We start from the raw sequence: 26,322 nt of genomic DNA on the forward strand, positions 1-26,322 counted from the left end.
CTATTTGTGAAAAACAGTAAAGTACAGAACAATATTCATAGTATGCTCCCATTTGTGTTGAAAATAAAACAAATTGAGGGGAAAATTAAGAGACTGATACACACTTCTGCAGTAGAGAAAGTATTATAAAAGGTTTAGAAGTTAATAGTGGCTGCCTCTGAGAAAAAGGAATAAACATTTGGGGGAAAAGGGAAATTTCCTTTTGATTGTGAACCCTTTTGTACACTTTTGTATGTATTACTCTTTTAATTTTAAAAAAGTTAAATAAAAAGAGAATAAAATATTATAAAACATGCTATTTATTATTTCTTTAAATGTAAAGTTTTCCAACAGAGCAAACTACAAAATCTCACATAATGGAGAGATTACACGTCACAACTCATATTGATCGTCCTCAAAGCGTACAGTAAATTCTCCTGAAAATAGTGAAACTCTACTGCATATGTTTAGTATTAAAATAAAACTCTAGATAAAGAATGAGCACTTGAATATCCGTAGGTGGTACAGTCCATGTTTACCATGGGTCTCTGCAATAATAATGTAATAAGGATCAAACTAAACCCTTTGTTAGGCAAATATCCAAAGAAAAATGTAAGTATTTCTTTCAAATATGTAAAAGTGCTCTGCTTTGAAAATTTCCAATTTAAACTAAACTTAGAAAATTAGAGAATGTGAACTTGTATTAAAATACAATGAATACACATTATTTAAAGCAAATGGTTCACTGGGCTGAACCAGGCTCTCAAACAAGCAAAGTGAAAAATGGCTGAAGGTGAAGAATTACTGATACTTCAACTAAGTTCAATCAAAACACAACCAGTAAATAGTTTTATTGGCTCAGAACCAAGAGTGAAGACAGACAAGAGAAATGACAGAACAAAAGAAGTGATAGGACAAGAGATCAAGAGAGATATGATATATATTAAACTATAAAAGAAAATATGCAACTTTTTACTAAAAGAAGTTAGCACCTAAAATGCATGTAAAGAAAGGTGGGAAAAATGAATGAGTAAGTGGATTCTGAGATCAGAGTTTCAGAGTAGCAAAGGAACTTAAGGTAAGTACATAAGTTACTACAATACGAAGTAAATCTTTAAGTACCACATGGAAGAGAGTGAATGTGGAGGATATCAAGAAAATAAGAGACATTTCCTTAACTGGGGGGGAGAAGGGAGTATAGGCAGAGCATAAAAAACCCTTCATACTAAAGACTATTTATGTTGCAGTCTTCTGCAATGAAAGGCTAGTCAGTAGTCTTACTTGTCATATAATAAAATTCGTTCAGCAGGTTAAGTACAATTTGGGTTTCTTTTTAAGTTCCTATTAGGTGGAAGCAGGACTAAGTATCAAGCTCTGTATTTGAAAGCTTTCTTAAACTCCATACATGATATTGTCTTCCAACTATTTTAGAATTATTATCACATATCAACATATTTGGTATGACAACATTTCAAAGTATGTTAACATGTCTAATCAGAGTTTAGGGTTTACATATGTCAGTCACCTGCATGAAAAGTCCTGAGAATAAACAAAACAGTCTATGAGCAACTAAAGAGACAAAGTCTCTAAAATAAGCAAAGGCTCTCAAACAAGCAAAGTCCCCATATTCTCACCAGAACTCACGTCATTAATACTTAGAAAACACATCTTGTAAGTTTGGATATCCATTAGATGATGCCTTTCATTTGCATAACACTGTACTTCCAAAAATACTCTATAGATTTAGATCATTCATATTCATTCATTCATTCATTTGAAATATTTATTGAGCTGCTTTTATGTGCAAAACAGTACTCTATACAATAGATAATTAGAAGTTAAAAATAAAAAACAAACCTCCCACTCTAATGGAGTTACTGTATTAAATTAAGTGTGTGGGGTAAGAAGGTGCACAGGAAGGTCCATCAGAAGGAAAAAAACCATAAATACTTAAACTATCCAAAACTCACAAACTGATAACTAATAAATCAGAGGGTAATAAACAGTACATACCACAACCACAGGAACTCTGAGAGAACTGTTCCAATAAGGCCATTAATGATAATGCACATTAATACTACTTTATTGGGAAATTCAAAGTCCTCAAATCCAGTATAATGAAGTAAAAAGAAACCTGGCCATAAGAGCAGCAGATTAAACAGACCTACAAAACCTAAACATGTATAAAGAGACAAAAGTTAGTTTCTGTGATTTATTTTAAATTTCCAAACTTATAACTCTATACTTAGAAAACAGATTTTTACAAAGGGCTCCAACAGGTTTCCTTAACTGGAACTTCTGTTTCTTTTTTTTAAGTAAGTCGTGTGGATAATTCAGCACCAGAAAAAACTGAATCAAGCAACTGGTGGTCACTGAGTCTTCAAGGTTAAAATGTCCACAGTGTATGGAACAACTACTATAGGATAAACCACTTCAAACAATTCAAAAAGAAGGGTTAACTTTAGCTACTAATAATATACAGGGTGAAGCAAAAGTAGGTTTACAGTTTGAGCACGCGAAACAGAGTACATTCTTATATTATTAATTATTGTATTGTTTTCCATATAAACACCTGTAAACCTATGTTTGCCCCACTCCGTATTATGCTAGAAATTAAAGAAATAACTGGTGCATGTGTGTGTGTTTGTATATTCAACCTAAATTAATTATAAGGAATTGCATGGTTTGTTCTCTGACTCAACTCACAGTTCTGTTCAGCGCTCCTGTGCTATACTAGGAATAACAATGGAGGAAGGGTCCAAAACAGGCTAAAATTCTTGGTTCCCACCTTCCCAGAGCTCATTAGGTAGTTGGTGAGACGAAACACACACAAATACCTATTCAGCGAATGCTAAGCACAGACTACTTATAAGGAAGACTGAAAGTTTAGTGGCTAGAAGCATATGCTCTGCAGTCTGACTGCCCTACGTTCTGATCCCGGCTCCACCGTTCACTAGTAGTGCAGACCTGAGGCAAGAGCAGAACCTCTTTTCAGCCTCAGTTTTCCAGTCTATTAAGTGTAAAACAATATTTAATTAGGTTATTGGAAAGATTAGACATAAATATAGCACAGTACCTAGAGAAGAGTAAATAGTTAATAAAGGCTAGCTGCTATTATTATTAAAATGTAAGTTTATATATGACTATATACATGCAATGACTAATAGTAAAGACTATAAAGAAAAGTTATCGTAATTTTATAGTAATTTTTATTGCACTTTCTATATAGTTTAACATCACAGATCCACTATGAGACCTGTGAGGTAACTATAGAGCTTTTATAAAAAAAGTTAAATCACAGTAGATATATTTTATATTGGCTGCTAAATAATAAACTAGTATTTAGGAAGCCCAGTTAAATCTAAACAAGACTGGAGCACCCACTCTCTATCTGCTGCTAAAGTCTTACAGCCATCCGTCTTCTCTAAAAAACTTCTTGGAGAGCAAACAAGTCTGCTTTTCCCAGGAAGTTCCCACCCCTGCGTACCCCACGCCCTCTGCAGTCAATGACTGCGCTCAGAAGGCAGGCCCTGGTGGCTGAAAGCCTAATGGCCCAAGGCCAGGGCATCTCTAAGGAGTACCTAGACATTACCCGCTGCCTCCCAGCATACTTCTCTATCCTGCCTCTCTCACTCCCTTGCCAGTTTTTCCTGCAGAGCACTCCCTCAATAAATCATCCACACTAAATCCCTATCTCCTCCTTGCATCTAGGAAACCCAATTTAAGACATCTAGTGATAAAAATCAAATCAAACAAAATGACACACATACAGAAGGGACTTGTGATCTAAAAGGTTTGCATTACATTAAAAAGTTGTAATTAAAATACCAAAATTTGGTATTATCAAGAACCAAATCTATCTTCTGGTCCCCGAACTATCAAGCCTATGAAATCCCACATAAATTAACAACATTGGGTCTTACAGATCGTTTCATCTATTCTCCAGACCCTCCAGAATCTGGCCTACACACCTTCCTGTTCTTCCTAAAGTGCACGTTTCAGCACAATCACAGATCTACTCCTTGCTCGCTACCATGCTCTCACTTCCCCATCCTAAGGAACCCTCCACATTCCACTCAACTTCTTTTCTAATCCCTTCAATTCTAAAGCTCAGGTCAAATCAATACTGCTTTCCATATTGCATCACATATGAAGACAACTAATCAAGTTACATGTCTATGTGCATTCTATTACATTAAGCAATTTTTCTTGAAAGTTGCCAATCTTAAAAAAACAAACAAAAACACACCAAAAAATTAGCATTTCACTCCATTACAGATGGAATTTTCTATGGCTCTAAAATAAGATTATTAAAATGATCTTCCTATTTAAAGTATATTTATTGAAGTCTATACTTAAAAGGCACTTAGATGATCACTCAGTTTGGTGGCTTTTCAAGTGTTTTATTTTTGTTAATCTTTAGTAAAGACAATCAAACTGCTTTTAGCAGAAACATCTTTTCTACAACTTAAATTATAAGGCACAAAGCCAGCAAAGCAGAGCTGTTCCAGGGGAAGCAGCAAAGGAGTCCAAAAAGCAGGCCCACACATACAACTCCACGTCCTACCAACCTGCCCAGAAGCCTTTGTAAGTCAGCTTGGAAGCTACTCATCTAATCCACGTTCCTCATTTTCAGTGAGTATAAGATAACTGAAGTTATAACAGCTATATTCCAGGCCTCCTGATTCCCTGTAAGCTGTACTTTGAACCCTCATCTCCAGGCTTCTTTATCTATTGTTATTCTGGTATTTTTTGAAAGATAGCCACACACAGCCTATAGATAACACAAGTTTTTATTGAGCTGATTTTTGGCAAAAGAGAATTTATAAATCATATCAGGTATTTTATTTCCCAAAATTAAGAATGGATGGCAGAAAGTATAATTGGGTAATCTGAAAAATCTATGTCATGAAAGAGTTCGACTCTTAACGTACAAATGGAAAAACCTTATATGGCCCACAATTTTTAATGAAAATAAGTACATAGACCTGAACAGTATTATACATATCATTTGGGGGCAGTTTCTCCAATCCTATGCTTCCAACAATTAAAAAATGGCAAAATACATAACACAACAGGTATACTCCCACTTGCTTATAACAGCATGATTCTATCATATCAGTGAGAAAAATATCTGATTCACAGACTGAAGACATTAATGCAAAAAAGGCAGTGGAAGGCATTTCTTTCTTTACCTCACTTTGAGAAAATGTGCAATCCCTCACAGGTACACGACTATGCAGGACAAGGTAAGAGAAAAACACTGAGACTGGACTTAATGATCTTTAAAATCTGATGGTTTTAAAGAATTATATAGGGGATGGGAAGGCTTTTTTATTCCCTCCAAAAACCAAAAACAAAACCCTAAGTTAATCATTCAGAGTAAACAGCCTCACAAGTTAAACATATTCTTACCAAAGAACATCGGAATATCCAACTTATCTTCTCGATCTACTTTTCTCTTAATCATAACAATATAGACGGCATAGAGCATGGCTCCAGCAAGAGACCAAATGGAACCTGTAAAGATCCACATAATGATTTAACACATTTGATCATTAACTCATTCAACACACATGTATTTAAAATCTAACAATGTGTCAGATCCTGTTTCAAGAAACAAGCGTAGGAATAAGAAAAGGTAAAGTGTAGCTCCCCCTTTGCCGTCCAGGAGTACAGCAAGGGGTTTAAAGTGAAAGCAAACATGCACATTCACCTCAATGATCTAGCCAAACACTAATACATGTCATGATACTAAAATTTACATAAGCAACATTTTCTTTTTTTCTTTTTTTCCAAACACATCTTTATTGATTCCAGAGAGAGGAAAGGAGAGGGAGAGAGAGAGAAACATCAACGACGAGAGTCACTGATCGGCTGCAGCCCGCAACCCGGGCATGTGCCCTGACCAGGAATCGAACCCTGATCGCCTGGATCCTAGGCCGATGCTCAACTGCTGAGCCACGCCCGGCCGGGCAATATTTTCTTTTTAAATCTTGAAGTGTATACACTTCCTATTTCCCCTGCATAAACAATCTTGCCACCTAACAAGGTCCAACTTTAACAATGCTCCTTTCCCTATTACATGTGTCATTTTTAACACATAGTCCACTACCATCTTCATGGCCCTGTTAAAGTCCCATCTCTGCCACAAAGCATCCTCCTTCTCCTCTGCTGAACTTCCACCCTACCTGTCTTCTATTTTAGACAATTTACTACTTACTAAAGTTAAACGTGATATAATTTTATTCTCTAGTGGCTTCATTTTGTAAATCTCATTTACTGATTACTATCAAGTATTCCTTGAAAACCACAAACATCTAGTTTATACTCTTTAATGTTCCAAAATATCTAACATAACACAGGGCTCACAGTACATGCATAATAAATACTGATCCTCTTTAATGTAGTAATTCATTCTCAAAAGCATTTCAGTAAGCCTTTAAAAACAGCTAAATAATGTGCTTCTGCCAAGTGACCATATTCAACACTTTAATCAATTATCCAAAAGTCCAATGTCTTATTAAATCTGTTTATCATCAAACTTTAAAAATAGCAACAGAAAAGCCTGTCAAGCAAATCTCACACACACAAATACATATAATGTTTTACACATACAAAACTGTCCTAGGTGAGAAAGAGGTAAGGCAATTCAAGACACAACTAACTGGATAGTAACTAGGAATAGTTTAGGAGTATTCTATTCAATAAACTTCAAATATCTAAAGTATCCAGAGGAAAACCATTAAGCTGGGTTCTGATTAACATTCTTTCTGTAAATCTAAACAATAGATCAAAAGCAAGGGGAAAACCTGTCAGACACCACCTTAAGATTAACATCATTAGTAATGCCACTAGTAACATCAACATCATGTGTCTTTTGAGGCAATGTCCTGATCAGAACATAGTATCACTTCCATGGTATTCTTTCCATAAAGGTACAACATAAATTTAACCATAAGGAAATATCAGACAAACCCAAATTGAGAGACATTCTACCAGACAACTGGAGAGTATCCTTCAAAAGTGTTAAGGTTATAAAAGACAAAAAGACGACGGAGGGGTAGTTCCAGATTGAAGGAAACTAAGGAGACATAAGCAAATGCAACAAGTGATCCTGGATCAGAAAAAGAACATTAGTGGAAAAATGATGAAATTGGAAAGGGATTACAGACTAGATAATATAATTCTAATCAATGTTAACTCCTGACTTTTATAACTGTTTTGTAGTTATGTACAGAGTTAACAGAGAATCTGGGTGAAGGCTATATGAGAATTCTGTGAACTATTTTTAAGTTTTTAAACATTACTTCCAAAGGAAAGTTTTTTTCAGGAGGCCCTGTTAGTGCCCACCCTCTGTGGGTATGTGATGATGATATGCACAAATTTTTCCTATATATTCTAACAGAAAGAATGCACCATCAGATACTTACCTATTGTATTTCTTCCAGCAGATTTTTCAGGCCCTGACAGGTTTACCAGCACAACACCTCCAATGCTGAGAATAACAGTCATTACTGATGAGTAAAATAATAAATCCCTTAAAAGGACTAATCATAAAGATAAAAATTATTTATAAGTGATTAAGACTAATTTTGAAGTAAAACTGTCAAAGAACTTGTGATTTAATTAATTCCTAACAACATTATTAGTATAAAATAAGAGCTATAGTATTAACTCATTTAATCCACACAAAATGCACATGACCTTACAAGAAAGGTATTATAGTGCCATTCCCATTTTACACACGAGAAAACTAAGCACAAAGAGAGGAAGTACTTGACCAAAATCACACAGCTGAGATCTAGGAAGTCCTCCCAGAGAGTTTAAGGGAAGTGCCCAGGGACACAGAGCACAGCTATGATTCAAACCTATCTGATAGCTAATACCAATCTCTCCATTAAATCATTCTGGTACTTTCTCTGATTTCCAATTTTCTCTCACAATAACAACAGCTTTATCAAATCAACACAAATCTTTTTTGAGTACTGTTGGTGAGCAAAGCCCAAGCTAGGCCTTTGGTGACACAAAAGTTTTGGCTTTCAAGGGTTTACAATCTCATAGGAAAGAAAAGACAAACATGCACAAAGTTAAATAAAAATAAAAGATTTAAATGTAGTTATTAACAATGTTAATGCTACACAGTAATATAAAATGGCCAAATAAATTATACAGAAAATAAGTGAGAGATTGAGGCTGAGACAGTAAGAGAAGACTGCATGTTAGATTTCTAGAAGTGGAAGGAGTAAAAATCAAAACCCAAACAAAAAGAGGAACTTGTTTTAAGGAAAGAAAATGGAAACTTGGGAGGTTATGGACATTAAGTTTCCACATTAACTTAAATGTGAACGTCAGTACAATACTTAGGGAGTATGCGGTCACATAAATGGGAAACCAAAGCTGCCTTGGGTCCTTCCCTCACGTTTCCCTCCCCAGGAAGGTTTAGAAAACTAGTCTAGGATGTGACACATGACTGAGCAGCATGATTTCCATTTAAAACTTTCTTCTACCCTCACCTTCTTTGCCTATACAGTCTACAATGTAAGTTAATCTCTCACCACCAGAAACATTTTAATCATATTTTTAAAAATTTATCTTTATTGTTCTAAGTATTACAGATGTCCCTTCCCTGCCCCCCGCCCCCCTCTGTTGACCCCTTCCACCTACTCCTTCCCCCTCCCCAAGCTTTCAACGCACTATTGTCTGTGTAACATTATATTTTTAAACAGTGTAAACAAGCTATTTACATTATATTCTTACCTTAAAACTACGGCTAATAGTTTAGAAAGAGTAAATCTATCCCCACTGTTACTTGGAAACACTGCAGCAAGGATTAAGGTAAAAAGTCCTATGGAGAGAAAAAGGTGAAAAAAGGTACATTGACTTAAATACTGTCAAAATTATTTACTATCAATTTGACTTTTTAAATAAGTTAATTATACACCTAACTTTTAAACTAATTTTAGTCATTTTTAAATAACTAAGAGTAAGACAGCAGTTACCTAGGCTGAAATGTTCAAACAGCATACACAAAAACATCCACTAAACTAAATAAAGCATGTTTATTTCAACAATGCAGACCAAGTATAGCGCTATTTTTTTAAACTAAGGAGAGTTAAACTGAGCATTCAGAGTAACGTTTTCACCTCTTCATAATCAAGCCTGTATGCAAAGTTATTTTTACAGCTTGAAAACACTTTTGTTATGTTCTAGATTTAGAAGGTGATGAAATTTTAAAAATAAAAACACCTTTCATAGGGTAAATTACAGTTCTAAGATAAGCAATTACATTTAGCCAAAGAGTCTAGAAAAAGATCTTTGGAAAGAATAGGCAAAAGATAGGACAACTATAATACAAAGAGCCAGCATATTAGTTAAAAAAAAAAAATGCTGCAAATTATTTGTTAGAAATATACACAGTACAAGGCTATGACATAAAACTATAAAGATTGAGAAGTAGTTACAATACACTAACGTAATGATAAGCAATGAAATAATTTATAACTAGATAAAAATGTGTATATATGTACACATGTATATATTAGAAATAGGTATCAATTCATAATGCAGATTTTGAAGATACACTTCTTACCAGAAGTTGAGGACAAAATATTAACAATAGCAACTTGTGTGTCTGAAAGTGCTTCTTGATATGACAAATTTGCCAAAAACCACTAAAGAAAAAGAAAACAAAGTGAAACCTAATGCATGATAGGTTTATATTTGCCATTACAATTTAGAATCCCTCTTTTTTCTCCCCCAAATACGTTATCATGAGAGGTTTTATCTGCTTTCTATTGAAAAATCAGTGATCCAAAAGAGAGAAAACCTTTATAATCAGACCTAAGATTTTTTTCCTTTAAAAAGTTAACAATAGTTGGTTAAAAATCAGCATACAGGTCTTTTTTACAATGAGGATAAAATTTAGTATCAACTCAGCTTTAAATTTTCTTTATCCAAGCACTGCTAGCACTCTATTGTTTATATAAATCAAATTTAAGTTGGGAGAAACTCTCAAACATTAAAATACGTACAAATGAACACAGCATGATGAGAAATGAGTAAGATGATGCCTATGGGGATGCACAGAATTAACTACCCAGCTAGAATGTTGGATAAAAGGCTATATTAAATGTCCAGGAAAATTGTGAATTTACTGGCTAGTCGTGACTGAGTCTCAGTTTAGAGACACAATACAAAGAGTTCTCACAATCTTAGACATAATAAAGGAAGTTTTCCACCTATGAGAATTTTTTTTTTTCCCTTTTGCTCATCTAGGCTAGGATATTCTTATATTCCCAACACTGTGCCTACTTTGATTTGGACAATAAGAAATAAGGCCTCTTTTGATGAAGCCTGGTGTGTATATATGTGTGTGCACGTGCATGTGTGTTTCCAAAGTTCATTTATTCTCACTGCTATGCTAATCTGATGCATATTACCACAACTCATCCATTTTTCTTTTTTGCCTATTTCAAACAACGCTGCTCTGAGCACTGCAGTGTATGCCTCCTGGGACATTTGTACATGAGTGTCACTAACATATCTACTAAGAAGAAGACTGCTGAGTCTAAGTAAATTAACTACTGTCTGTTTTGGCATCTCTGTTACTTAAATAGACTGGATAATCATAGTCTACTGAGGAATGACTTGTCTCCATGAAGAGGGACCTCTCAATCTCTCTCAGAGCTTGTGAGTAGTATAATTATTAGCATTTACATTTCATTTCTATGAAGCAAAAAAGACACATGATTTTAGAGCACTGCTAAAAGGTAGCAGACAGCTGAGAGTCCAGAAGTCTCCATTCAGCCTAAACTGTACCTCAAGGCTAAAGCCAGGATGAAACTACGGCAAAGTTATTCTGATTCTGCCTGCAGTCCTCTGACTACCTAGATCAGTGATTTTCAACCGGTGTGCCACAATCATTTTTAAAACATGCAACACCTAACTAGGTAATTTCACCTGACTATCTAAGGAAGAAAATGAAGTAGCAACTGGTGAGATGGGCAATATCAAACTTACACAACAACAGGAGCCACAATTTACTTGTAGTTGAAATGCTAGAAAAGAGGCAAAGATTCTGCCCTTAATTATCTTTTGGAGATTTTCTGCAAGAATAGATAATGCTCACTGGGTGATAATTAGCTTTCTTGACCCACTTTCCTTACCATTTTAATACTTAAATATTGTGCTCATTTTCTGAACAACCTCACTAGTCTCTGCTAATGCAAGATAAAGAAATAAAAACAGAACACTTAGATGGCAGGCATTCAAAGGCCATCACAACTTATCAGTAGCTATGAAGTCTTTCCAGAAAGACCTGCCCATTCTCCACCTCTCTCAAAACTCCATTCTCTGGCTCTCAAATCCATAGCATTCTCATCACAAAAAAGACCCATCTAAAATACCCTGCAATAAAATTATCTTTACAATGTTTCCTTTCATTGTATTCAGAGTTAAGGACAACCACTTACTAATAACTAATCTATCATAAATAATTTATACAATACTTATTTCATGAGTGGTCATTTGTTTTTAAGTTGCCATAAAAGGTATTCTTGATGTAGTATCTCCATGTACAAAAATTAATTCAAAATGGATCGAAGACCTAAATATAAGATCTGAAACAATAAATTACATAGAAGAAAACATAGGTAATAAACTTATGGACCCTGGTCTTAGAGAGCATTTCATAAATTTGACCCCAAAGGTAAAGGAAGGGCAAAAATAAACGAATGGGACTATATCAAACTAAAAAGCTTCTGCAAAGCAAAAGAAATCGCCAACAAAAAAGGCAACCAACCGAATGGGAGATACTTGCAAACAACAACTCCGACAAGGGGTTAATATTCAAAATACATATATATATATATATATATATAAAGAACTCATACAACTCAACCCCAAACAAACAATCCAATTAAAAAATGGGCAGACGACCTAAACAGACAGCTTTCCCAAGATCACATACAAATGTCCAAGAGATATATGAAAAGATGTTCAACTTCATTAGCTATTGGGGAAATGCAAATCAAAACTATAACGAGATACCACCTCACACCTCTTAGAGTGGCTATTATCAAGAAGACAAGTAATAACAAGTGTTGGAGAGGCTGTGGGGGAAAAGAACCCTCATATACTGCTGGTGGGAATGTAAACTAGTACAGCTACTATGGAAAACAGTCTGACGGTTCCTCAAAAATTAAGAATAGAGCTATCATATGACCCAGAAACCCCTCTTCTGGGGATCTACCCAAAAAACTTGAAAACAATTATTTGCAAAGATATATGCACCCCTATGGTTCATTGCAGCATTATTCACGGTGACCAAGACATGGAGACAACCAAAGGGTCCTGGGTTAGAGGACTGGGTAAAGAAGGTGTGCGACATGCACACGATGGAGCACTACTCAGCCATGAGAAAGGATGAACACTGCCATTGGCAACAACATGGATGGGCCTTGAGAATATCATGCTAAGTGAAATAAATCCGTCAGAAAGAGCAAAGAACCGTATGATTTCACTCATACGTGGAAGAGGGTGAGGGGTAGTAAAGAGAAAAGGGGGGCAATATATGGTGATGGAAGATGATCTGACTGTGGGTGGTGGGCACACAGTGCAATATGCAGATCATGTATCATAGAAATGTACACTTATAACCTATATGATCTTACTAACCAATGTTGCTCCAATACATTTAATTTTAAAAAAGTAGAAATTAAAATTGAAATAAAAACTGAAAGTGAAACAGAAATTGAAATGCTTAAAAGATTTCAGTGCAAAAGAATTTAAATTATCTCATCAATAATTTTATATTAAGAATGTTGAAATATTTTATATATAGTGGGTTAAATAAAAATACAGCACAGTATTAAGATTAGCTTCACTTGTTTCTCTTTTTTTTAACTTGGGTACTAGAAAATTTTTAAGTACACACATGACCTGCATGTGAGTCTCAGGTTATATTTCTATTGAACAGCAGATGAGGTCAGCTCTAGACCTCATTTGAGCTTATCACTCTATTAAGTTAGGTTTCCAAAAAAGCTATAGACCTGGACTACATTACTCTTTCTGCAGAAATGCTTTTACTAAAGACTATCATAACTCTCTGCTCTTATAACTTACTTAAGGTTGATTTTTTAAAAATGACTATTGAAGGTGGAAGTAACCCAGTGTACGTCAACAGATGAGTGAATAAACAAAATGTGGTACATATGTACAATGGAGTATTAGTCATCCTTAAAAAGGAAGGAAATTCTGACACATGCTATAAAGACGTTATGCTAAGTGAAATAAGCTAGTCACAAAAGAAAAAGTACTGTATGATTCCACTTGAGGCACTTAGAGTAGTCAAATTCACAGAAACTAGAATGGTGGCTGTCAGGGGATGGGGGAAGTGGGCAAAGGGAGTTATAATTTAATGGGTATAGAGGTTTTTTTGTAAGATTAAAAAAAGAGCTGTTGATGGATGGTGGTGATGGTTGCACAACAATGTGAATGCACTTAATCCCACTGGAGGTACACTTACAATGGTTAAGATGGTAAACTTTATGGTATGCACATTTTACCACAATATTTTTAAAAGGCTATTATCTGCACATATCTATCTGTAAATTTGCCATACAGAGTAGTGCCTCAATGCATTCTCTCAGAGTTCTGAATTAGGAAAAAGTTTGCTTTATCCAATGAAGAAGAGATACTTCCTTTTAATAGACAGTGAGCTGTGTGACTCAGAAGGTTTCCCTTTTGCCTTCTTGCCAATTGCCTAGGGATGAATTGTGTGCTCACCTGAAAGAGCTCTCATCCTTTAAATCTAAGTGCCTGATAGGTCATCCATTCTATCGCCAGCTTCCTCCACGCTGCCCTGGCCCCACCCCCAACCCCACACATATTACATGTTTAATCTGGCTCTTATCTCCCCCTCCCCCTGCTTTTTTAAACTTTTACTACATAGATCTTTTTATTATGTTTCAACTCAGGTTTTATTTGAAAATTAGGTTACATATAATTAATAAATCTTAGTTTTGCCTTATACTCATTTAAACTAAGATATCACAACAAAAACAAACAGCAAAATCAAAATACATGAGCATTTAAAGTTATTACTTATACAATTATCATATTTCAACTCCCAAAGATTTCTTGATTCATATTGTTGAATATAATTAATTAAGGTGTCACTAAAACAGAGGTTATTCAGGTAGAGGATGGAGGACAACAGGCTATGCAGTAAGGAGAGGCAAATTGTGAAGTAAAAAGCCTTATAAACCGGGCTAATAATATTAACATTAGCAATACTCAGTAAAAATTTAAATCTTAAAGGCTCATGCTAAATAAACTTGAATCAGGCGACTTCAATGATATATATATGCATGCTGAAATACATTTTTTAAATTCTAAACTTCAAGAGTTTTCACAAACTCAGATAAGTCTCTAATTCCAGTTTAACCCAAAATAATATTTTATTTGCTATATGATTATTCTTTGTGAAATCTTAAGACAGTTTCAGTTTCTATATGAAAATAATAGAGAAGCTATCAACAATATTACAAAAAATTCCATAAAAATGTTTACTACGAGTATTTGCTAAAATATCTGGCCATATTTACATGAATTTAATATAAAACTGTAAATACACTGTTTGAAGAAATCTATACAGTAAACTCTTATCTGGCTATTTACTAGCCCTTGTATACAGCATAGCATAAAATAACTCTCTTCATTATTCTGACCATGAGTCCATGCTCAATTCTGAATATATGAGTAGTTGTAGTGTTAAAATATGCATTAAATTCTTTGAGGTATGACAAGCATTTATTAAGTTCAGCACTCTAATTCCCAATGATGCCAATTAGCAGCGTTTGAAGCCATGATTAAGCAACCTAAAAGTCTTATACTTCCACAGTTGGTATGTATGCTATCTTAAAATTCCAGTTCCAAACATATAATAAAGAGAAGACCTACCACAAAGCAAAAAAAAAAGCTAATTTTTGCTACTTGAGTTGCAGTAAGTTTCCCCACAGTTTTGAATAAGGATTCCTGCTCTTTCACAGTAGGATGTGACATGCGAGACAACTTAGCTTCCAACGCGTGGCTTGATGGGAGCTGTCGAATCTCCATGATATTACTGAACCTTACACGAGACTTTTTGGGAGCTTAAAAGAAAAAGTACATACAAATCATTAAATGTTTCTCCTTATATCGAACGAAAGTCAGAGGTCTTAATTTACTAATATATGCATATTATTAAATCCATCTATGATCAGACTTGAACAAAGAAAAAACAGTTATATCATCACCTGGGGCAGCTTTGCTCATTCAAAATGTTAACAGAAAAAAACGTTTTCATCTATAAAAATGTTTTAAAGGTTTAAGGTAAGACCAATATTCAAACAAGATTTCTGCAACTGTATACACACACAACTGTCTAGTTCAGAATTATAGTATGATTATCATTTTAACATTTATAGTAAAACCTGGGATTTTTCCTCACTGATACTCAATTTAGGAGAATTACTTTCCAGTTGAGCATATGGAATATTCCTCTATATGTCCATACCTTGCAAAAGAACATTATGGATAAATACTGTGCCCCTTATGTTGAAGCTGGTATTCTTTAGTCGATTCACAGAACCAGCAAAATTCCTATAATTGGCCATCAAGTTCTTTGACGGCATGGTTGAAGAGAACATTACATATATACGTAACAAAAGCATAGAGATTTCTGGTATTTGGAAACTATTTCCAGTTGAACTGATAAAAACTTCCAGTCAAACTTCTGGAAGACTACAGGCAAGCCAATACCTTGTGGAACAGAAGAACTGTCAGGTGATCCAAAAAATCACTAAGTTTTGGGATGGTATGAAGAAAGTGATGATTCCCACCCATTCTAAAGCTAGGAAATTCTAAGTATTGCTTACTTTTTTCAGTATCAATGCTTGTGTTCTCAGGTTTTTCACTAGGGAGATCATGAAATTTCACAGGAACATACAGAGGTTCACTCTGGACCATAATAGAAACAGAAACAAATATAAACAAAAATATAATAGCTGATATATTGGCTAAAATTTAAGTGGATGGTTTGTACGTAGATACCAGCCAAAACATGGCTGTTCACCATGTTTTTACAGCACAATTTTCCCAAAATGTATTTTTAAGATTTAAAAAGGAAACTCAAATGATTCACACAGGTACAATGACAGAAAAGAATCAGTTTAAAGTTTATAAGTGTAACAATATAGCACTGGTATGTTCTGATACTTAACACTTAAATGTCCTAAAAGCAGACCTCTCTCTCAACTAACAGTTTATCTCCCATTCCTTTTCATTCATTATTTTAACAAATACATACTGAGTCCCACTATGTCAGGTGATGTCCTAGGTCCTAGGGATATAAGAGTGAATAAAGACAGTATCCTCAGTGATTATGTAGTCCAAAGGGGGAGGCAGACAATAAATAATCACCTGTTATATATAGTATATATACATATTTTCCAAATTGTTTCTCTTATTACTTAAGATACAACAAACACAAAAAGTTGCTGAAAACTTTTTTAGCATTAATAGATAAGAAAAAGTAGGTACCACTTACAAGTTCTTACTATGTACCAGGCACCAATTCCAGAGCAGTTAAACATACATTTCTCATTAGTCCTTGCAATACCCTTATAAAACGGTATTTTAAAGGAACTTTTCTAGAAGCTGAGATATAATAACCCAGTGGTAGAAAATAGAATTAAAGCCAGATTGTCTAACCATGTTCTAAAGGTCTACAGTGGTTCTAAATTCCTCAACTGTTTCTGCAAATATTGTTCAGATGATCTATATTTAAGGAACAATTCTCCAACTAGAGTGTTTCTTAAATTTACATAAAATTGTGTCTTATATTTTTCTCTTTTAACTCCTGGTATAGAACTCCGCCATGAAAAATACTGAGTAAATGAAGAAACAATAGGACCTAGAAATAGATAGTCTCTTTGTTGCATTGAATTTTTCATTATAGCATTTGGCCTAGACCAATCTGACATATCCATCTTACAGATAATAGCAAAAATTAAAAGAAGAGTAGTTAGGAGAGTAGGCTGCTATCTCAGCTCTGCCTTCTACACTGCAAGAGACAACTGATAATAATCTTGTTGATGATTAAGATCCCAGAGAAAAGAAATGACATTTTCTCTTAGCTTCATAAACTCTTCACAGCACCTGGTAACCTTCTCTGCATACAAATGTAGTTCTAGAAGCCAGACAAACAAAAAACTGTACTGTCAATAAGGTCCACCAAACTAGTGCTTCACAAATTGGTATTAAATTTTAGAGCAACTTTAAAATTCTTCTCAGACAGAATGCCACATTTTGGACACTACATTAAAAAGAGATGTTTTAGTGATGGCCTAAAAAGAATAGATTTTTATATACTATCTCCCCAATGAGCTTATAAATGCCTAAAATATATGAATTACTTTATTTGTTTATTATCTGTCTCCTTCTCATTCCCAAACTTACGCTCTCACACACTAGAATATAAGCTATATTTTTAGAGTCAAAAACAAGTGCTTAATACATATTAAACACTTAAAAATTTGTAGAATAAAAACTCTGCTTATATATTCTCAGTGTCAAGCAAATACATGTGTTTCTAAGTGATAATAATATAATAATAAACATGAAGTGACAAAGTTAGTAAGAAACAAAGGAAAAAGCGCTGTCTCTTTCTTTACTATTTTCACTCCTTAACTATTTCCCTTCCTCTTTCTCCCTCATGGTGGCTGAATCGCTTACTTTTTGGCCCCAGGTATCCCTAAGGAAAGAGAGTACCAAACTGAAATAATCTTGGAGAGTCTCTCCCCCCCCCCGCCCCCACCAATATAGCTGTGTGTAATCAGAGCTATTCAGTCCTTCCCACCATGGCTCAACTCCACCCGCTCCATTCCTGACAAGAAAAGAAGCACTTACCAAAGAACTATTCATAGTTGTATCTGTTGTGCAAGCAGCAAAATAACCTTCAGCATCTGCAAACTACAGATAACAGGACAAAAAATTCAATTAAACTCGTGATAAAGTAGGACTAGTGTCAGTCACAACTCAAAAGAATAAAAAATCCAGAATAGACCTATAAGACTATAACTATTATTAATAATAATAGCAGCTAATGCCAAGTATTCAACCATGCAAGGTAGGTATTACCATCTTCATTCTAAAGACACTGAGGCTGAGAGATTTCAACTAAGTAACAGAGTTGGGATTAAAACCCAAGGTAGTCTAACTCTAAAACGTATGCACCTTTCACAATACTATTATAATATTTTAGATTAGTAAGGAAAGGAAAGAACGAGTGGGTTAGTGAAAACGACATCTTTGCCATATCATGATAACAGTATTAAGAGCTCCCTAAGTGGATCTCAGGGACTGGACCACACTCTGAGAACGCTTTGCCAATGCTGTACAAGCATGATCCTACTCACACCCACAGTTATACTACCATCATCCCTGCTCGAAGTCTCAAAAGGTTAAATAACTTGCCCAAGGTCACACAATTAGCAGTGATAGAGCAAGATTCAAACACCAGAGCCCATGCTATTAAGCATGCTTGTAAATCATCAAGAAAAAGTCAATGTAGAAAAATGGACAAGATGTAGACAACTGACAAAAGAATTCTATTGTGCAACAAATATATGAAAAAGTAACCAAACCATGCATATTAAACAAGATGCCACTGATCACTTATCAAGTTGGCAAATGTTGGGGTTTTGGTAAGGGTTCGATCTCATATACTGCTAACAGAGATAACTAAGACTAAACTTATTTAAACTTAAATAGGTACAACTATAAGAATAAACTTATTTCTGCTATAAATAATTTTAAACTATATTTGCATAAATACATAGCTATAGATAATGTCAAATATTTACAGCAGCCCTAGAATGGTGAGATCATGGGTAGACCATTCTTGTTCTTCTTGTCACTATAATTTGTCTTCAGCAATAAGCATCTATTGCTACTACAATTAACAAATGCTTAATGTTAGAAGTATTCTAGTAATACCAAATTACACAGAAAGCTGTTCGTGAGAGCAGGTTACAAAACAGGACATAACAGTAAATTGCATTTTTGTAATAAATGAAGCAAAAACGCACACATGAAAAATAATGGCAGGATATATGCCAAAATACTGTCAATGGTTATTCCTTGAATGGTAGAATTTATAATTTTTTCTTTTGGTCTGTCTATATTTTATAAATTTTTGACAATGTACCTGTGTTAACATACATATAACATTCCTACATGTAACACTATAACGTATATGCATTTCTATAATATATATGTATTACTCTTAAAAAGCAATATAGATATACACACACATATTTTTCACAAGTTACATTTTTGTGCACATATAAATGTATCCTTCCAGGCCTTACCTCAAAAACAGTTATTGAAAAGCCCTTGAAAAAATCAAATTAGTACATTTGTCAAGAATGTACTCATTAGATAAAACAAGAAATAATAGTATTTTAACCCACAAAAAAAAGTAGACAAAAGGAAAGGAGTAACAGAGACAGAAAGTAAAACTGGTTACCAGGGGCTGAGGGGAGGAGGGACACTGGAGTTGTTTAATAGGGACAGTGTATTGGTCTGGGGTGACGAAAAAGTTCTGGAGATGGATAGTGGTGATAGTTGCACAGAAAAATAAATGTACTTAATGCCATTGAACTATACACACTTAAAAATGTTTCAAATGGAAAATTCTGTTATATATATATTTCCTACAACCAAAAGGGAAAAAGAAAAAAATGGTTACAATGATAAATTTGATGTTATGCATATTTTATCACAATTTTTAAAAAGAACAAAAGGGAGAATGAAAAATGATTGATATAAGAGACAGTTTTACATTCATTCTCAAAAAATCACTTTCTGTTTCTATGAATCAGCATGTTGTTACATCAGTGAAAGAACATAATTTAATTAGCAAAAAATCTGAAACATGCCCCGAAATATGCTATTTTCATTTTTATATATAAACCTTCAGCTATTTCGCTTTTCCAACCAACTTTACAACCGATTCAATGATACTCATCCAATCTGCAAAAGATCAAAGATCCAGATATTCTTATTCCTTACTTTATCATCTTCTCCACATTGATTGATTTAAGCTAGTTCAAAAATTTTTATCAACTCAGAGGATGTCATGAGGTAAGGAAAAGGTGATTATGTATCTTTGATTTCTCACAAGATATTCTGAGAGCAAGGTGATTCAAACAACACATCTAAAATTTTGGAAAAAAGTAGGTTTTTCTTATAACATGTTATGTTTACTCACTTAACTGAACAACAAAATTGGACTGTCCTTCAAGAAACTAATACATCTTTAAACTTTGAAAAAATATACCCCCTCTCTAACAAACACTTAAAATCTGAAACTTACAAAAGCAGCATGCTTTCCTCGAAATCCTCTTGTACACTGTTGTCTCCATGGCTTCCAAATAATAAAGCCCAAAAGGTACAGAACAAACATCGATGTTTTTGCAAAGGTGCTGAAGAATGGTTTGTTGTACTGAGTAAAAACATACTGCAGAAAAAAAAAGTTAAACTATGAGATAACTTTAAACCTTATAACTTATCTCCGATAAAACAAGGCCATTACATGATTTTTAACTCTAGGAGTTCATTTGGAAGGGAAACTCTGAAGGGATTATAAAAATGTTTTAGATTCATTTCTGAATATTATATTTGCCTTGCAAAAAAAAGATAATATACCCAAAAAAATCACAAACTTACAAAAAAAGTTCTGTTCAACATTCACTGAAAACCTACTATCAAGAGGCTAAGGAAAAAGGCTTTCTTGAAAGGATGGATGGATGGATGGATGGATGGATGGATGGATGGATGGATGGATGGATGGATGGATGATAGATAGATAGATAGATAGATAGATAGATAGATAGATAGATAGATAGATAGATAGATGATAGATATGGAGAGAGGGAGAGAAAACACAGCATAATGTGCTAAATACCATTTCAGGGATGTACAGAGGATACCACAGGAGTACCAAAGGGAAACACCATTTTGAAGGTTATGGAAGTTTCTCAAGAAAAGCTATTCTTGAGCTGTCTAAATAGTTAGGCCAGACAGAGTAAAAGGCAATGACATGGAATGGTGTATGAAGAGAACGGCATGAAATTTAATGCTATTAGGAAGTTATACTAAACATGTAACCTTCATTTAAATTGGAAATATCAGTAAGAACACATGATTTTTTCTTTCCTAAAAAAGTTTTTCTAGTTATATGCACTGAAAGGCCCAGAAAAAATGACAACCCTGGAGGAATAAACACCTCTAGAACCCAGGTAGTGATCTGAACCATAGGTTATTGAAGAAATGACTACATCCAGGTCTGGGACAGGAAATGTACCTGATGAGCCTGGGTTGTCTTGTGCAGAGAGGGTGTTAAAGATAAATGAGGTCATATTTAAAGACAATATGAAGGGACTCCCAGTGGTCAAAGACAGGACAGTTTAAGTATCAAAAGAAGTAACAACTGTGAAACATCAAATATACAAAAATTCATGAATGTATAATAATACTGAAAAAACCCTCAATGGTTACTACTGGAGGTAACGTTACTCTAAAATGAATAAAGCAAAAGCATCAAGATTTATCCAGCCTTTCCTATATAAGCCATATTTCCGGATAGCCAAACAGCAGTTGTGGAAAAGCTCTCCTTAAAGAATTCCAGCTAATAAATGCAGAAGGAATGACCCTTAGAAAAATCGCTCGGCCAGGCGTGGCTTAGGGCTGAGCATTGACCCAGGATCCAGGAGATCCAAGGTTCCATTCCTGGTCGGGGCACATGCCCGGGTTGCGGGCTCAATCCTGGGTCAGGGGTGTGCAGCACACAGCCTATCAGTGACTCTCTCATCATTGATGTTTCTATCTCTCATTCTCTCTCCCTTCCTCTCTCTGAAATCAATAAAAATATTTTTTTAAAAAGAAAGAAAAAAGAAAAATCACCACATTACCACTCCTAATGAAATATATGTGGGCAATAATCACAAGGATATTCAACTATTACTTACAGGTTGATAAGGAACTTTATAGTTCTTAAATTGGCATCACCCAAAGTAAGACTTGCAGCCATTATGTGCCTCATGCTGTGATATGAAAGGGAGTGCTCAGTACCACTAACGCATTTTTTCCTAAATACTGAAACTGAATCAAATTAAGACTTTACATCTAAGTACCATTTTATAGGAAATAAAAGAGAAAAAGGAGCAAGCTGAATGACACCCCAAGGGAGCAATCAGCCAAACCCAGAATGTGTGTTGTAAACTAAATTTTGGGTTCTCCCCCAAAATTCATGTTAAAATACTAACTAACCCCAGTGTGGTGATATTAGGAGGTGGGGCCTGTGGGTAGAGTCTTCGTGAATAAAATTAGTGCCACATAAAAAGAATCCAGGGACCTCTCCCACCCCTTCTGCCTTGTGAGGACACACTGAGAAGACTGCCATCTAAGAACTAGGAAGCAGCTCCACACAGAATCTGCCTGCACCTTCTTGACCATGGACTTTCCTACCTCCATAACCATGAGAAATAAATGCTTGCTCTTTGAACCACCTAGTCCATGGTAGTTTTGCTAAAACACCCCAAACAGACTAAGACATTGTGATATATTCTACAGGAAAAATACGGTTTCTCCAACAAATCAGTGGCATGATAAAGGGAGGGGGTAGGAAGAATACAGGTAAGGAATAAAAGTGACTTAGAAGTTATAAAAATGCAATGTGTGATCTTTGTTTAGATCTTAAACTAAAAAGATGTCCTTGACATAACCAAAGAAATTTAAATATGGACTGGATATCCATATTTAAGGAATTACAATCAATTGTGTTAGATATGCTAATGGCATGGTGATTATATTTCAAAAAATTAAAAGTCCTTTTCAGTTTGAGATGAATATAAAAGAATTTTTACATGAAATGACAAGTAGCTAGAATTTGCTTTAAAATACTCCAGGAAAAAAATGTTTAGGGAGGGGTTAATAAGACTGGCAAAATTTGACAATTGTTAAAGGTAAGTGATGGGCCCATGAAAATTCATTATACTACTCTCTCTAATCTGTATATATTAGATAGTTTCCATAATAAAAAGATTGATTTTCTTTTTGAAATACGCAATCTCGAAAGTTTGATAAGCATATTTGGCTGAAGAATTAGACACATTCCATATGCTCCTGGATAATGAAATTATAAAATATCCTAACAGACTTTACTTTTTTAAAAATAGGGGCAAGTTTGTGGGTTTTTTTTACTTTGCTTAGATATGGGTCACTAAATTATAATTTAATCAGGTGCTCTTTTGCCATAAATTTTATTGCCTGATAAATAAACAAACCACTTATTTAACACTAAAATAAAATTTTAAAGATACGCTTATTATTCTGTCAACATTAAAGAGATTTCTTTATATTTAAAACACGGAATATTAATCTCATAAAAAGGGGTATAGAAGAGTTAAAAATAAATGGCCTGTTTTATTCCAGAGCCTAATTCCAAAACGACTAAAAATTTATTTATTCATTAGATGCAATGTCAATGTCAACTATTTACTTAGCTATGAGGTGAGAGGACCAGCAATATCAAAATGCTTCTTTTGACATTTAAGGTCATTTTATAAATGCTAGTTTATTTTTGTATATTAGCCTTAAGACTGAAACATGTAAGTTTAAATGCAGTAATTTCTAAAAATAAAATTGTCTTTTTACAGGGATCATTAACCAAACAGAATATAGTAACTACACAAATAGAAAGAAAAACTAGCTTGTGAATTCAAAATACAACATTACTACCAATAGGTAATCAATAAAGACAAAATACAATTTAACTAAAGGCGATCACATGAGCACTGTTTGAATCAGCAGACTAATGTGCACGCAACCATGCATATGCACGACAGTGACCTGTACATGAAAACCCTGATCACTTTCACTCATTTGTCCAAAAGCGTTCTTACTTTCTACTAAATGGTGACAAATGGTTTTGCATCCTAAATGGTTGCTCCCCTAGAAAACAGCATTTATAGAGAAAGTAATTGGAGTTAGAAAAAAACACACACAAAATATGCAATACTCACTTTCTAAATAACCCCTACAAGATACAAGAAAACTGCATGAAACAAAGCGTATCCTTTCCGTTTCAACCTGAACTGACACTAATTCAATATCAAAGAAAACATAATTCAGCAATATTCAAAATAGTGCTTTAAGCAAGCATGAGGGGCAGTAATGACTAGAGATATTATAGATTACCAGGAACGTATTACTACAATGCAACACCATTCCAAGACAAGCACTACATACCGAAGTAAGTTCTGAGGACGCGACCCACAGCACATCAACCAGCAGGAGAATAACAATCCCGAGCGCCATGCGCCTGCGCTGAGTGAAACCACTGCTCTGAGCGTTCATTCGGTTCATGATAAATACACACACCATTTGCAGTCTGTTTAGAAAACAGAGACGATTAAAAAAAACAACAACAAAAAACATAAAAATGAGAAAATTAGTATAACAGAAACTTCTGACATTTGTTAACTGATCTTCAGTTTGAAAGCCGCACAGTAATTTAAAAGGTGCTTGATTTACCTTATTTTAAAGGCCTTTCTGAGATCTTCAAGAGCAATGCCTGAAAACTTGGCAGATCTGAGTCTAAACGGAGGCGAAGAACTCGACGCACCTAAACGGAGGTGAACAGCTTAAAACAAGATTCATCACGTCTTTTTCACTCATCTTTACAGAGAACTCAAATGAAAGAAAAACACCAAAGTGCGTTACACATGATTGACACTCCTCTCCAGATTTCAAATTATATAGAGGACACCATATAGGAAAAAAAAAAAAAGCAATATTCCACAAACTGCACCTAGAAGAACAGCTAGCTACTGGAAAACAGCTTCCCGTGGTCCATGAACACAGAAGTCCATTCCCCTCTCTCCCGAGCCCGCCCCGGGACAGCGTCTAGACGCGCGCCTGTTTCTAAGGGTCTTTCTGTCGCTGATCTCGAGCGGGGTTCGGCTGAATGGAAGTCACTTGTTTTGAGTCTTGGGGGCACGTTTCCAGTCACTCCCGCGGCAAAGGGAAAGGATCCTCCACCCTCCTCACCCACGCCTGTCACTGTATCTGGCTATTTTAGACCGAAACAGCAATTCGCCAGAGCGGAGCGGAAACAGCTGTTAAAGGGAATCGTCCTCCTCTTCAGGAGGAACAAAGCGTTAAGCCAGCGGCGCCTCCCGGGGACCGAGCCCAAGTCCAGAGGCGGCGGAGCGCGAGCAGCTTCCTCCCGCGGGGCCGGCGCCCGCGCCAGCCTCCCCCTCGGTCCGCGCGACGGACCGTTACCACCTCGGTCTAGGCGCCGCGGCCGCCGCCGAGGGCTGGAGGCGGGGCTGTTCGGGGACACTCCGTCCGCTTTGGGCTCCGGCTGATGGCGGGGCCCTCCCCTGCCTGCCTACCTGGCCTTCCTGCCCACCGAAGGTGTCGTGGCGGCACCATGAGCGGACCCGGCCCGGCCCGGCCCTGCCGCCGCCCAGCGCCACGGCCGCGGCCTCGGACTCACGGAGCTGTCGCGGCGCCCGACATTGCGCTGCGCTGGAGGAGGCCCAGCCCCTGAAGCCGCGGTGCCCCTCCGGGCGAGGCTGCCGACGCCACCCAGCTCCACTCGGCCCGGGAGGGCGGGGAGCGGGCGAGGGGAAGGACCGCGCAGGCAGCTATGGCCGCGGAGCCCCGGAGCTGGACCCTGGCGCCGGCCCCACCCCCGGCCGGCCTGCCTGCCTGCCAGCCCCGCGGCCCCGCCCCCGGCCCGACGGCGGCGGCGCACGGGTTACGTCACGGAGACGCGACGCGACGCGACGGCGACCTGGGGCTGTGTCTCCAGGGTGATTCGCGGGGCTGCGCCGGGTGCTGCCAGGCGCCGGGCACCGGGCGTGGGGCCGCGGCGGGCACGCCGGGGAGGAGCGGAGTTAGGGGGAAGCGGAGCGGGCGCGGGGAAGGAGGAAGGATGGGGGCGCGGTGGCTGCGCGGAGCTTAGGGCCCGGGAGGTGGCCGAGCTGCCCCGGCCCGCACTGGGGCGAAAGCTGGCAACTCCCTTCCTCGCAAAGCTGTGCCACGAAACTCCCGGCAGTTCTTTCCTGAGGAGGCGCCTAAAAGCCGAGCGGCCCGGGAGGACTTGCTCTGCGGAACCTTGTGTGTAAACTGGACCCCAGCTCTAGGAGTTAGAAGCCGTGTCCCTGTAATAAGGCAAGTTCCTTCACCCCCCGGGCCCTCAGCTTCTCATCTGAGAAGTGGGCATAA

General features: G+C 36.4%; 1 protein-coding gene across 2 annotated transcripts in view; it reads right to left on the reverse strand.

Moving 5' to 3' along the window:
* The window catches only part of SLC35F5 (solute carrier family 35 member F5), a 34,617-nt gene extending 9,054 nt beyond the window's left edge, over positions 1–25,563 (reverse strand). For both annotated transcript variants that reach the window (XM_016199493.2, XM_016199495.2), the window contains exons 1-12: positions 25,485–25,563; positions 24,622–24,712; positions 24,337–24,478; positions 20,402–20,545; positions 17,932–17,994; positions 15,900–15,981; positions 14,944–15,134; positions 9,572–9,653; positions 8,740–8,827; positions 7,413–7,477; positions 5,395–5,499; positions 1,993–2,152 (exon numbers count right to left, since the gene is read on the reverse strand). In XM_016199493.2, the coding sequence (XP_016054979.2) occupies positions 1,993–2,152; positions 5,395–5,499; positions 7,413–7,477; positions 8,740–8,827; positions 9,572–9,653; positions 14,944–15,134; positions 15,900–15,981; positions 17,932–17,994; positions 20,402–20,545; positions 24,337–24,478; positions 24,622–24,712; positions 25,485–25,524 (1,253 nt within the window). In that variant the 5' untranslated portion in view covers positions 25,525–25,563. The remainder of the gene's footprint in view (positions 1–1,992; positions 2,153–5,394; positions 5,500–7,412; positions 7,478–8,739; positions 8,828–9,571; positions 9,654–14,943; positions 15,135–15,899; positions 15,982–17,931; positions 17,995–20,401; positions 20,546–24,336; positions 24,479–24,621; positions 24,713–25,484) is intronic.
* Between the last annotated feature and the right edge of the window lie 759 nt (positions 25,564–26,322).

This window comes from Miniopterus natalensis, chromosome 8, assembly GCF_054644295.1.
Source record: "Miniopterus natalensis isolate mMinNat1 chromosome 8, mMinNat1.hap1, whole genome shotgun sequence".
In the NCBI taxonomy this organism is placed as follows: domain Eukaryota; kingdom Metazoa; phylum Chordata; class Mammalia; order Chiroptera; family Miniopteridae; genus Miniopterus; species Miniopterus natalensis.